This window comes from Neopelma chrysocephalum, unplaced genomic scaffold (genome assembly GCF_003984885.1).
Source record: "Neopelma chrysocephalum unplaced genomic scaffold, ASM398488v2 Primary Assembly neopelma1_59, whole genome shotgun sequence".
In the NCBI taxonomy this organism is placed as follows: Eukaryota; Metazoa; Chordata; class Aves; order Passeriformes; family Pipridae; genus Neopelma; species Neopelma chrysocephalum.
Genome location: NW_020897714.1, coordinates 30,867,450 through 30,881,843, shown reverse-complemented (window position 1 = coordinate 30,881,843; position 14,394 = coordinate 30,867,450). Strand labels below are relative to the sequence as shown.

General features: G+C 39.0%; 1 protein-coding gene across 17 annotated transcripts in view; it reads left to right on the top strand.

Moving 5' to 3' along the window:
- The window catches only part of SOX5 (SRY-box 5), a 641,934-nt gene that overhangs the window by 527,746 nt on the left and 99,794 nt on the right, over window positions 1–14,394 (top strand). For 13 of the 17 annotated variants that reach the window (XM_027680806.1, XM_027680807.1, XM_027680811.1 and 10 more), the window contains one exon: window positions 10,212–10,335. In XM_027680806.1, coding sequence (XP_027536607.1) covers window positions 10,212–10,335 — 124 coding nt within the window. The remainder of the gene's footprint in view (window positions 1–10,211; window positions 10,336–14,394) is intronic. The other 4 variants (XM_027680816.1, XM_027680800.1, XM_027680817.1 and 1 more) reach the window with 1 other exon arrangement.

The following is a 14,394-nucleotide window of genomic DNA, read 5'->3' as shown; positions in this document are numbered from 1 at the left end:
TGAACAGCTGAAAGATTGAAAAGAGGTCTTTATTGTGCTTTTCCCTGGGCAGTAATTAGAGGCTATCCATACTAGAAATGTGTTTTCCACAGAGGTTTCTACTAACATTTGGTCTGAGTTTTCCTGGCCATTTGTCCAACGTTTATGTGCAGGGGGTTTTAAGATCTTGTAGAAAGCTATAAAACTCAATATACAATAGAAATAATAGCAATAATAACAGCAATAATGATAATAGCAATAGTAGTAGTAGTAATAATAATAATATTTTTGTTTTCAGGAATGAATTACGCTGAGTTGTTGTAGCAGCTTGTGCTCTGAAACTGATCTCACTGGAGACCGGACTAAGACTGAAACATGTATCTGATTTAATAATAGTAAAATTGGGAAAAAGAAAGTGCATTCAAAGGGTTTATTCAGTGGATCTTAGTCTAAGATTTTGTGAGCAGACCCAATTCCTCAACAGTCTACACTGATCACGCCATGAAGAGTGTATCTTTCCCTGTACTGTGTTTGATGGCATGCAGTTTTATTATCTGTGTCCCTCAACCTTTCCATTTAAAGAAAGCAAGAGGAGGTATTGACTTTTAGTGCTGAAATTTTCTTTTTAGTCCTTTAAGTCTATTTTTTTCTCTCTTTTTCTGGATAGTATGATTTTAAGTGGATGACTTTGATAAGACTTTCATGTTTGTTTATACCATTGCACTGTTCAGCAGCTGAATGGGTTTTGAATTTCTGCCCACTACGTGATATTAAATAACCCCTGCTTCTTGCCCACCGCCTACACACTAAAATTGTTGTGTTTGTTTTAATTAATGATATTCCACTTGTCAAAGAGATGCTGAGGGAAAAACACATCTTGGAACCTTAGGGTTTTGCTTGAAAGAATACCCTTTCCTCTCTGTACGGCAATATTACACTAAATCGTATTAAGGAAATTGGCACAAAAGAAACCCAAACCAAAACAAGAAGTAGTTATTATAAGGCATAATTCTAATGATCTCCTTGTCTTTTGTGTCCACTAACATAAGTAGGCAAGATTTCTGCGTTAGGGGTCATAAAAGTAGAATTGTTTCATAATAGGTGGTAAGACTTAAATATTTTGCTGTAAGTATTTAGAGAATCATTGCAAACAGCGTGTCATGGGTGACATAATGAGTGTTTGAACAATAGGCTGAGTGCTACTCTTGATTCACAGCTGTTCTCCACAAGTGCCTCTGTGCCATCAGTAAAATACCCAATCTCTGAAGAAGGCAGTCCACTATTAGTGGTTTGGGTCTTAGACATTGATCTGTTCATAAATTTGGACCTTACCATTGTGTAAAAAATGAGGTCATGGAACCAGCCATCACCTATACACCATCTCAGATACAGTGGTTTCCTAATTTGAACTGTTCTTGCAGTTTCAGTGTAAGAATTTGGGGGTTTGGAACAGTAGACAGGAAAAATATTGCTGCAATTTATACATCAAAATGATTAGTTGAATATGTTGTGGAAATATCAACAAGCAGTAATGAGGGAGGTGTAGCAGCTAGTCTTAAGACAGATGCCTCTGAATAACTTTATATGACAAAAATACCACTTGCTTAGGAATAATGACACCAGCCTTGCTCTTGCCACCCATTTCTTGATCTTTTGGGGAGAATGCACTAAAGAAGTCTTTGGTTAGTAGGTTCACACCCCAAAAGCTGCATTGCTTCACTCTACACAGGAGTAAGAACCATGGTTAGGATAAGTTTAGAAATTACTTAGAAATAATTTAGAAGTTATTTTAGAAAATTATTTAGAATAAATTACCTAAGATGCATTCTCAACCTGAAACCCATCTTGGGCAGGTTTATAGCCAAGCATTTTATGGTCTGGTTTGCGCAACAATACTTAGGATGAGCCCAAAGGCACCTCAAAAGCGCTGAAGAGATAGCAGGGTGGGGCATTTCTCCTAAGTCACAGAATTTGTTTGTCAAAAAGGAGCCAGACTTTCTGCCTGTGATGGTGTGTAACACTAAAATTTCCTCTTCACTTCTCCCTCCTCTCTAAGTGCCGTGCTAGTTCTGAGCCTTCCTACCCATTCCTGTTGTTCTTACAGCCTACCCATTGATTAATGATTTTGAGATTTGCAGAGTCAACCTTGAAAAAACCCTGTGCTCTTACAGGAAAAGATTCTGCACACCTGTCTTGACTGTTATACCTGTCAATCTGACATCCTCAAATAGAAACATCCCCCATTAACTGCCCTGTTTGCTCTGCCCTGCATCCTTTGCAGCAGCGCTTCATACTAGACCTTCTTTCCAGAGCTCTTTTGACAGCAGTCCATGGTACTGCTGGACAAAAACTTTTTATCTAATAAAATATGAGCACTGGGTGTACCAAAGAAGCAACTTTGAAAAGAAAAAGGGCTGGGTTAGCACGCAAGACTCAAAACTCAGCTACTTCAGTCCTTTTAAACAGAACGTGGAAAATTGAAAGAAAAAGTCTACAGGTCACTTCTGGAAGGCTGCTATGAACAATGACAAGGGAAGTATACTACTTTTTGTCTGTGATTCTTTATGTACAAATCAACCCACAGTTCATTATAATTTGAATAACTGAACCAATATATAATAGATCAGCTGTAGAAAACTGTACACATGCGCTGCTCGAGAAATTATCCTACATGCTGTCTTTTAAATCACATCAGGAAATCTCACACCTGTTTTCTTTTCACTGACAAATGTTTCACTGAATAGCTTACTGCTAGAGCAATCAGCACTGGTCCAGACCTCATTGGGAAAAGCATTAACCAAGCATCTGGAAACTCTGTGCTCCATCATACTCTGCGAGGTAGCATCAGTCATTAATGTAAGCTCATAGATTTTCCAGTTTGAAGGAAGTGACTTTGCAGATTAACTCTTGCTACGTGACAGTTGCATTTTAGGAGCAAGTTGCTTGTAGCCAACAAAAGCACAAATGGAGGACAATATAGCATGTAAGTCAGCAGTTTTTACAGCCGCAAGTTTGTGGCAGGTTTCCATTATAGTCCTGGCTTATTCGTCTAGGAAAGGTACTAACATTTAAACGAGGTGCCTAGGTGCTTTGAAGCTATGCATGAGAAACATAGTATTTGTGTGAATGTTAAGGAAGGTGAAGTAAGTCAGTTTGGCTGAGACATTGGTCATCATACCTCAAAAGCCAATTTTGTGTCCTCTGCTAACTTTAACCTCTTCATGAAACAAGTGGCTCAATCAACCAAACAATGGATCATCTTCTTCTGTAAAAATGATAGAGCAAATTATTTTGTGTTACAGTTGAGCTGGGATTAAAAAGGGTCCTTTTGAGAGTGCACTTCAGTCTTCCAGTGTAGCTGTTACCTGAATCGCAGTAGCTTGCTCTGAAGGTCCTGGTTTTGCTAGAGAACCCCACACACTGTTGTTGTATGGTCTGGAGCAGCCGTTCGTGTGTGAACTCTTAGGCTTTTGTCTTAAAACAACTACATATTGGAATGAATTTCAGTTTATGTTCTTTTTATTGCAGGTAGTCTCTTCCTTTTCAGTTAGGCTGTTTGTTCCAATGCCTTTGTGGCAGAATTGCCCTGTAGGTTGCTTACGTGCTAAGTGGCGCAAGCATGAATACTTCTTCTTACGTGTCATCCCAAATGCAAAAACGTCATCTTACTGCTTTTTCCTCCCCTCTGTGTTTTTTTCTCTACCAAATCAAATATAAAAAAAAAAGGGTTCTGAAGTTCTTTATTTTAGTTACAGAAATGAATAAGTAATACTGCTTTTTCCTTTGGAGATATCCAGGAGATGTTCCTTAATCCAAAAAGTCCTCTTGGCTTTGGTCCTTCAAAGTGCTGCTGGAGGTGTTTGTCTCTCACCAGTGCATTTTGTTCTGTAGTATGAAGTGAAGGATGGAAGCCTTTGGAAGCAAGTTATTGACATGGAAACAGCTACTGTCTGTATTATTTGGCAGTTTAAGGCACTTCTCTGCACTTTAGTTAAAAAGGCTGAGTGTGTGTTCATTTACAGACTTTTTGATGAGATGAATTTGAGATGGATGCTGGTTGTGACACCCGCATTCTCTTGAAGGACTGAGCAGAGACAGAAAGTTTCCAGCCTTAAAAGCCTTGGTTTTTTAAAATGAAAAAAGTTTATGTAATTCCTGAGGTGCGTTTCACTTTTCCTGAAAGTTTGTTCCTTGTATTTTCCGTGAGCCAGGTTGTGTATATACCATTGTTTGGTAAGGATTGTCTCCATATTCCATCAAACTAATCTTTCTTTTTTCCGCACCACCCTCCAAATAGAGCTCTCCTATGCTATTGGAGTTGTTGTGTGTGTATGGTGAGTGATGGAGGTGTCTGCCTAAATACCCTTCCTTATGCTTCTTAAACAATTGCCATTAGGAGAGTGTGTTTTCTACCATCAGTATCACTGCTTGCAAACAACTGTGAGAACAGCGAGAGCTGTTGGGTGAACTGAGGTGCTTGGACAGGGTGGATTTTGATAAGTACCGGTATGAATTGTGTAAACCTCTTACACATCAAAGGGGAAAATAATATTTAGGACCCAAGTCATCCACTGCAGAAGAATTTTCAAGTAGTGATTAGGAAGAAAAATCTTGCACAAAATCCTTTGTCAGAATACCCTCTACCAGTCTGGTAGAGGAGTGAGCTGCTCTGCAGTGGTAAAAACTACAGAGCCTGGATGTGCTCTCTATCCCATCAGTGTCTTCCTCTCTGCATCTCTGCTTCTTGCCATCCACCTTCTGGTTTGCATCCTAAGCATTCACTAAGCACCCCATAAAAAACCACCTCAAACTCAGTAGGAGAGTTATCGCTGCATAACCTGGATAGGCAGGGCTCCCTGCTTTAAAGATTTAGGACACACATATGTCAATTTAGGGAACTGATATAGGGAAGAGAAAGAGAACAACATTTTCTTTTCTTATTTTAAACGTCACTGTAAGGGAAAATAGCAGATTGTAGTTATATGAGGACATATATTTTTATTTCCCTTAAGATAGACATTGGGGGGGGTGGGTGAGGGAGAGAGAAAGAGATGGCCAACACATGTGCTAATTAAAGAATCCAGTCCTTCAGCATAGTGTGCACCACCATGAGCCAAGTGTTTCTGGAGGAAGGGGGACCAATGCAATTAAACATGTCATTTTTGAAGGACAGATTTATGTTACTGCATGTTAAATGTGCATTACATTCTTTTCATATACAGTAGGAGAGATGTTTAACTTACAAACACGTCGCAGGCAAGAAGATATTCATACAACTGTTTGAAGTTAATGGAATAATTCATGTGCATCCACTGTTCTAGGAATGTAAAATCTGAACTTATTTGAGGCAGCTGAGGATAAATCAAATGAAAACAAAAATTAGCCACGCTTCTACGTGAAGGAGCCACGTAAGACTATTTCAGCAAAGATGCTCATACGGCTCCTGAAGGGCACATCTTCTGAACAGTTCAAGAGTAAAGTACTGCTCAGAATGTTGCCAGTGTGTAGAGAAGAGAGCGTTGCTTTTTAGCAGCCATTCTTATTCACACTGAGTAATTCGTTACTCCGTCACCAGTCTCACCAAAATGGAGAGAATTGCTTCTGAAGAACTAGAGGTGGGTGGACGAGCAGTATCTGCCCCTCAGTGGAAAGTGTTCTATATGAATGCCGAGAAATGCGTCGAGATATTTACCTTGGAGAGAGGAAAACTTATATAAAAGCTGATCCTAATAAACCTGTAATGAGCAACTGCGGAAATGAAATTGGTGAAAGGGTATGAAGAGAAAATAAATAAAACTAATAGCAGCTGCTGTGTTAGGGGCTTAGGTCTGTTGAAAGTATGGGTTTATGTTATTTGAGAAATATTATAAGCCTTCTAGATTAAGCAAGAGTCGTGTGAGGGGGGGAAACTGTGAACTTTCAGTTAAAGATTTTGTCAGGATGCATGGGCATAAAGGACATAAGGTCATGCATGCTACCCTGATTCTGGCATTTCCTAAGATTTGAATGTCTGACTTTGCAATCTTAATGTTTCTTTGAACTATTTTGTCTGATTAGCTGTTCACATAGTGACCCAAAGCACACGTGACATTTTACAGAAAAGAGAGTAGAACTGTAGTTGTCAAGTGATTGCAAACTAAATTTATTTAAGTCACAGCAGGAGCTAGTAACAAACAGTAGGGGTAACTGTTAAAAACATACTGCTTAGTGCTTAGGTAACCTAGTATGTTCCTAAAAGTAGGTAGGAGACCAGAATTTAGGCGGAAATGCTACAGTTATAATGAAGCTGGGAATGCTGGGAATCTAATCTGGCTACACTGAATGCACAACTTTGTGTGGTTGGATTTGTTATGGTCAAGTCATAAAGGACATGCATAGATTTTTGAAGATGCTGGCCCAGGCTTCAACAGCCTGAGTTGGTTCCAAGTTTAGTAACAAATTTCTTTTGATATGGTGAGTCATTTAGGGCCAGGTTTTTCAAAGGCCCTGAAACAAATAAAGATACAGTGAGGCACTTTTCAAAATGAAAACTCTCTACAGGCAGCTGTGAGTGCCTCAGTTTCCCACTTGGACAGTAAGTACACTATTAGTTTCTTGTGATATGCTCATACTGGTTTTTGCATTGATAAGTTCTTTAGGGATGGTCTTGTTTTAGGATTTTCAGTGCCAAGTATGAAGGTTCCCTGGTTTGGCTCTAGGTTAAACTTGGAGTTTCTCATCCTCTTAAAATACATTGCCATTGTGGAAGATGTCTTACTGTGGTCATTATGAATTAGAGAACCTTTACTTTCTTGGACTGTTAGAACTCTTGTGCATCAACTTACTTAAGGGGTGTTATTTCTCACAAACTAAATGTCAAGTGGTGCGTCTTTCAGTGTAATATGGGCTTCCCTTTTACTCCAAATCACTTGTCAGAGATATGAAAGTGTGAATTCCTTGACGAGTGAATCAACTGTATAGAATATTTTGGTCTCACGACATTCGGTTTGTTTCCTTGTTATTTCATGTGCATTATATGCCTTTTCTGTGCGTACCATGCACCTGCAGGTTGTCATGCAGTACAAGAATACTTCTGGTTAATGTGGCATTCAATTAAAAGGAAGATCAGGGAACTGTGTGATTGGTTGACATCGTGGCAGTAGTATGTGTAGTGAAAAAACAGGCCCTTGGAAGATTGTATCTTTATCATCCAAACTAACATAATGAAATAGATGAGAAGTTACAAGGTGAAATTGTAGCCCATAAAATCTATTGGGAATTTTCTAAGGATTTAAAATACAGTTTTCACCTTTAGGAAATTAGAACTGAGAAAAGGTAGTAACGTAGAAAGACTGTCAAGTGGAGGATCTTGACAGCTGTGTACATTCTTAGATTGTTGAAGAGGTATTTCTTTTTATGGACATATGTCCGTTAGCAGAACAAATTGAAGGGTCTGGAAAACAGTTCTGATTTGCAGTCCATTATGCTGAAATTAGAAATGCAGTATCAAGAAGTTACCATCCAGAAAACATTGGAAAGTATGTAAGCCATATAATAAAAGTCATTAGAGAGAAGTAACTGACATAGTAATGGCTTAAAAAAAAAAAAAAGAAAGAAAGAGGGAAATGCCCTTCACACCCTTCATGTAAAACTCAGGAGGGCCTGTATTTGGTGCCTCTTGAAACAGTTGTATCCTAGCAATTCTAGTCAATAATAATAAATGTAACAAAAGTTAAGATCTAGTGGTTAAATGAGCCTTAAAAATGAAGAGTCCGTAATTTGCATTGTATTATGTCAGGTAATCGGATTAAAATAAACTAATGTTTGCATTTATTTATATTTAGGAGAAAATGAAGTGTAGCTGTTTGAGTGCTGCTACATACATTCCATCCTGGAATGAAAATCACATTGTTTTGACTGCGTTATTTCTGTATCCATGCAAACCATCTTCATCACTCTATAGTTCTTACCTCCTTAATGCAACCGGGGTTGTGTCATTTGAAATTAGTGGGTATAAGGCCCCTTGGAGAGATAAAGAAGAGCAGTGATTTGAAAAAATGAAATGCAGCAGTCAGAGTTAAGAAGAAAGGGCATTTTCCTGGTAAATGTTTTCCTAAATGGGAATTTTTCAGTGTGGTGTTTTGCTCGTGTATTTGGCAGTCACTTGGAATCAAGTGCAGACTTGTGCTACATTGTGGGCTTGGCAATGACAATTTGTGTGTGTGTGGTGCTTTAGTTATATTAGCCCTGGAGGCAGAGTTAACACTTGCAGTGGGACAAGAGTATTTGCAGTCATCAGAGAACTTTGCAGTCAGCTTCAATAACATCACTCCATTTTTTTCACTTTTTTTTTAACATTTTTTTTGGCAGCAGAGCTCTTAGTAGAACCATCTGTCTTTCTATTAGTGTTTTTGAGTCCTGTTTTGAAGCTTCTTTGCTTGGCAAAGTCACTTTCATCCTTGGAAACCATTTAAAAAAAAAAAGTTCTGTGGCTCTTTGCCGAAGAAGAGTACTATGCAAAAATTCCACACGGCTGTTCATTTTTGTTCTAAAAGAATATAGTTACTTTGTCTTTGTCTTTAAAAAAAAGCAAACCACAAAACCCCAAACAAAATAAACAAAAAATAAACACATCAAGAAAAGGCAGATATTGGGCTGTACTAGGATGACTGAGTGGGGATAGTGAATAAATCACATTTTATGTAATTTTTTCTCCAGCAATCCAGCTGAAAGTATGTATGTCTTACAGTTAACAGGATCAGAATAGAAAGGAAAATACTGAAGTAACAAAAAATGGATCAAGCTACTTAAGTGACTGGAGCTACATCTACTCCAGCTTCAGTCCCAATCTTAATCTCCCACTGCAAGAATTTCCGTCAACAGCAGTCTTGAACTTCATCCCTGAAAATTATTTCAGACTATAAAGATACAGTCAGCACACACAGAGGTGTTGACAGGTCCTGGCATAAATTAAGAGGTTATCATCCCAAATTTCGTATCACTCTTATGCCTTGTAACAGCGTTGGGTGAACTGAGACATCTCCTGGATTTTCAGGAGATTAAATTAAAATCAAATTAAGTGCAGATGCTGTGGTCTGAACTGTGGCAGCCAAGGAGCTCGTGCTGGTTCTCTTTTGCCAGTTCTGCTGTGCAGGCAGTAATGAAGGGAGTAACACCTTCTCATGCCTCTGCTCATAGCAGGTTGTCTATCAACACTCTAATTCTCCTGGTTTCTTAAGGCTGTGGATCACAAACTAAACTGCAGTCTTCGATAACATATCTGCCTCTGGTGCCTTAGCTTTACAGTGCCATCAAAAATCTAGACAAACTCTCTTAAAACTTGGGTCAGTCTCCCGTTATTGACTGATCTGATCAGTACAGTGGGGTTTTTTAATTAAAACTAGTTATTTAGCATTTTAATCTAGAAAACTTTTTTGTTTCTCATCTCTGCAAAATACAAAGGCAATGTCCATTTCTAGCAGTTAAAACCTCTGACAGAACTGGGTAAAAGCAATAGTATTAGATGTTTTGCCAAATTCCAGTTTTGATGACTAATTTCTGCATGTCCTAAGTCCCCTGCAGTATCCACTTAATATAATATTTTCCACTTCCTGACTTGCATGGTTGTGTACAATTGCTGTGCAGAGTTGAACAGCTAATGCTTCAGACGTAGCTGTGTTTTATTTCTGAATAAAATATCTCAGCCTTTTTTCTTACCATCTCAGAGACCTTATCTTACACCTGCACAAATAAGTAGGTGTGTATGGCCAGAAAAATATTACTGACTGTGCTGTTTGCTACTTATGCACTTATTTGTACTTCTTAGAGGAATGTCTTTGTGTTTGGGCTCAGTCAGGGTGAAAGCTACTGTCTGAGGCAGAGATAGTGTTACACAGTGCAATAAAAGAGAAGAAAACACCACCCTACAGTCAAAGATAAGAGAGTCATCATGGACTGGGGGGGGGGGAGTAATTAAGTGGGACATAGGTATGCATATATGTGGAACTATATATGGAGGTATATGGATATAGCTATGATACAGATATGTGGAATCTTTTAGTTTATTTTGGATAAATGTAACTCCTATGAAGTGTTTGGTAATCAAGATGAGGCTGAATAGTGGATGCTGCTGGGACACCCCGTTACAGAGAGGTATATGCCAACCTGACCTCAGAGCAGAAGTAAAAGAAAGGGTGTTTGCAGACATTGTCTGCAGAAAAAATTCCGTGTTTGATTCTCCCTCTCCTGTTCAGCAGGTCCAGGGTCAGCTGCCTCCATTAATGATTCCCGTATTTCCTCCAGACCAACGAACCCTAGCAGCAGCTGCACAGCAAGGATTCCTTCTTCCTCCTGGTTTCAGCTACAAGGCGGGATGCAGTAAGTCCTGTAGATTTTTTTTTTTAGCTGGAAATGGGTACAGGGCACAGTTTCATGCCAGTCTGTATAAAAGTATCACCTCACTGATGGACAAAGCCTTCAATTTGCAGAGATGAGGGTAAAACAAAGGATTAGTCGTTACCATATGAGAAAAGGTTGTCAGAGATGAATTATGTGTTTCAACATAACAGCAAAACATTTCACACAGCAGGTAGATTTGTGCACCTTCTCTCTGACAGGTCTTTTTGACAAGTGAACATGCTCATGACCACACATACAAACTTGCATCTGAAGAGAAGCTATTTGAAACTTCCAAATAAATTTCAACACTGTTGTAAGAAAACATGTTTTTTCCTGAAGCAGCCTGCTTACTATTTGTGAACTGAGGGCCTATTCTAGTCTCTTTCTTCACACAGAACTCACATTAATCTCAACGGGGGTTCTGCACAGAGATCAAAGATAGCATATGCCTTTCAGTTTGATGGACTAACACAAACTATGAGTATATTTATGAGAGCCTAGCACTAAAAAATGTAGCATCTATTTTTTTAATCTTGGACGATTTGTATTGTTCTCTACAATTCCCAGATTTTCTTTTTAATTTTATTTAAGCCTTCTATAGGATTTCATGTTCCTGTCAACAGGATGATAATAAATACAAGTTAAGGAAAAATCGAGGAACTATATGTCCATGAATAGACTTAGCTAGAGCATGAATTTCATGGACTTGCTTTCATATTTGTGCTTATGCAACTCTTCTGCCATCCGTTTCCTACTGAGTTATCTAGGACTTGCTTGTTCTACCCTTCTCTATCTCTAGCATGGATGTTTAGCTTTATTATATCCATGTCAGTGTATGCATCTGTGTCATTGACTAACTCATGAATTCATCAGGTGTTTTGAATTACTCAGCATTTGCCACTGCAGCTGTTTCGTAAACTTGGAACATAAAAAGATTTCTTTAGTTAAACTGGCTTAGCCACAATTTCAGATTTCTTTCCGTTTCTGAACACTGTAGATCTTAAGTTCAAACTGGAGTGTCTTTGTCCTCTAATACCTTTCCCTAAGATTGTACAGACTGGGACCACTACTGAAAATTATTGCTCAGAACACTTCCTGTCCTTCAGCAGCTCCAGTGCCAAAATGTAAACTCATTCAGTTCTTCCAGTGATTTCACATGCAGTCCCTCTCAACTGGGAGAAGTAGTGATTCACATTACAGAATGCTTAACTGAAAGCCACACTGACTGTGAATGCTACCATAAATGTAGGCCTGGAAAAGGTCAGGAAAGTACCCTGTTAGATATATCTGGCAGATTAAATTAGTTCCATGTTAATGAAGTTCAGTTTGGATAGAAAGAGTTGAGATGGTTTTTTTCCCCTTCTTTTTACTGCATGCACATTAACTCTAAGATAGTCCTATAGTTCCTCACATCTGTGAAGTAGATATGACATTACATGTTTGTGTAACCTTGAAAATGAAAAAGAAGGAAAAAAGAGCAAAGTTGCTACTGCTCCTGGCAGTAAGGCTTGGAATTAACTGCATGCCAAGGTCTAGGACTGAGCAGAAGCCAGTGGAAAAACAGCTCTGTGTTTGGTGATTCCCTGGCATGTTTCACTGAATTTGACTGAGAAGCTGAGGAAAAGTGATAAGTAGTCCAAAGGATTTCTTCTTTTCACTCACAGTTTAGTATAAACAAAAAAGCATATACAGATTTAGCTACACCTAGAAAGCTTGTAGCAATGAAAAACCTAGCTGCCTTGAAACTACATGTTCACATCAAGTAATGTTTTTGACAGACCATTAAAATATATTTTTCCCACTTTTCTGCTTGCCCTACTGTGTATCAGTCCACTTGAAAAAAATGTAGTAGACTGTAAACCAAAGAGCTTTGGATAAAACTTTGTAAGGCACCTGAGTGATTTAGGGGACCAAATCTTCACTTGAAGCACGACAAAGGCACCAGGATCCAAGTCTCAGGGATATTTAGCTTGTACTGTAAACTTCAGTGCAGTCACCTCTGCTGGCTTGAACTGAGCCAAGTGGGTACCAGCACAGAACTGCAAGGGGGAACACAGAGCAGATTAATTTGCTCAGCTTCTGAACAGGTTAAATACCTAACTTCCACTGAGATAGCTTTTGGATGCAAGGCCTTCCTAGGAACTTCGGAAGACCCTTCTAGAAGCATCTTCGCATGACTGCCATTCTGTGTTCTAAATTTAGTTTATGTGCCTTATGAAAATGGGCCTCACTTCTACATCTTCGTGGCCCTTTTGGAAAACCTGCTGGTTTTTTCCTGGACTGATATATTTTTCGGAATCATTTTGTATGGCTGATTGATAGGAATTCTCTAGCAATGATTCTTTTATTTATTAGCATTAGCACCCTGCACATAGGAATGATAAAAATCGTTGTGGGACAATTCAATTCCAATCACAAATAACAGAAAACTATGAAAATTTTCTTATATTGTTCTTCAATAAAAGGGAGTTTTGAAAATCTGCAGGAGAAGGAGGAGAGAATTGTTGCGACAACCAATATTTTCATAACTAACTAATGATGCTGAGTACGTTGATTTTGGATATCTGTTGGGGACACCTTCAAAGGGAAATTCATACTGTTATGCACCCTGCCCCTTTGAGAAGTCAGGTCTTCAACAGTGTGTCTGAAAATCAGCAGCGTGTTATCTAAGGTGCTGCAGGTCTCTCTCTAGTCAGCTGTGGAATTGGTCACACCTGAGGGCTGGGTTGCTGCTGTCTGCAGCCTGACTGGCTGCAGAGAGAACCACTTCCAGCTGCTCATCACTGTGCCTCAAACTTCCAACATACAGGCCAAGCTTCTTGGTTAAGCACTGCCTAACTTGCTTCTGTCCAGGCTGGGATAGCAAGGACCCTCTATTAAAATTACTTAAACTGAGCCGGCTCATTTTCATGGAAACATGTTGGGAAGGGATTAAACAAGCAGCTGGGTCACAGTGGTAGCCTTTAGCAGGGAGCTGTGGTTGGAGATGGTGGGCTCTTCAGCCAGCACAGCTGCAGCTGGAAGAGGATGTGTGATCAAGCCTCGAGGTCAGCAAAAGAGAAAAAATGATGAATAGCTAGTTATACTGCTGTTCTACTTTCATTCAGCTTAGATAATTAGATCAAATTAATTCAGTGCTTCCTGATTCACCTGTCCCTCCCAACAGAGGATCCAATGTATGTCTCCCTGTGGTTTCAGAGAATGTATGTGGTAGGATTCCTCAGCCAGTGCTTCTCAATGGACTGGTGACTTACCCAGGGAGAGACTGGAAAGGACGAGTACTTTTGCTTTACGTGTACTTTGTTTTCTGAGGAATTGGCTGAAAACAACACAAATATAGCTGTAACAGTTAATAGCAGTGGTCTGTTTAGATTCCTCTCATGGCAGATACCTAAAGAAGAGTAGAAGAACAGGGCAGAAGTATGCTTATGCTTTATCCCCCATACTTTGCCAGGTTCCAGTGACTGAGGACTCAGGTACTTTCTGATCCAGTGGTGGCATCGTTGTGTGATATGCTACTGAAAACAAAGAGGTTTCTTCTGCTTGTGTTCCAGCCTGATTGAAAACATTCTAGACAGATGAAATGCTCAAAAGAATACAACAATATCAATCTCTAATATGTGCAAAGCAAATTATTCAATTATGCTTTTCCAAATATTTTTCAAAATTGGGTAAATACAGGGAGGAGAGGGGTAAATATTTTCTCCATGGTTACATGGCAGGTCATGGTCTTTGGCTTCCAATTTGATGCACTAAATTCCCTTTTCTTTCTTTTTCTTCACAGCAGATCATGCTTGGGAGTGGCTTGGTTTTTCATTTTGTTTTTTTTTTTTAAAACAGATGGTTTGCATTACATAAGGGACAATTTACACAAGTTGACACTTCCCCTTTTTTCTCTATGGCATATTGTGTGGTGGTAAAGTTGGCAGAGATAAAGAGAGGAACTTCTATTAGAATTACATTTCTATTTGAGAAAAAAATTCATAATCTATGCTTCCAGTTGATTTTTAACCTCCATCCCTAGTTATACTTGCATAT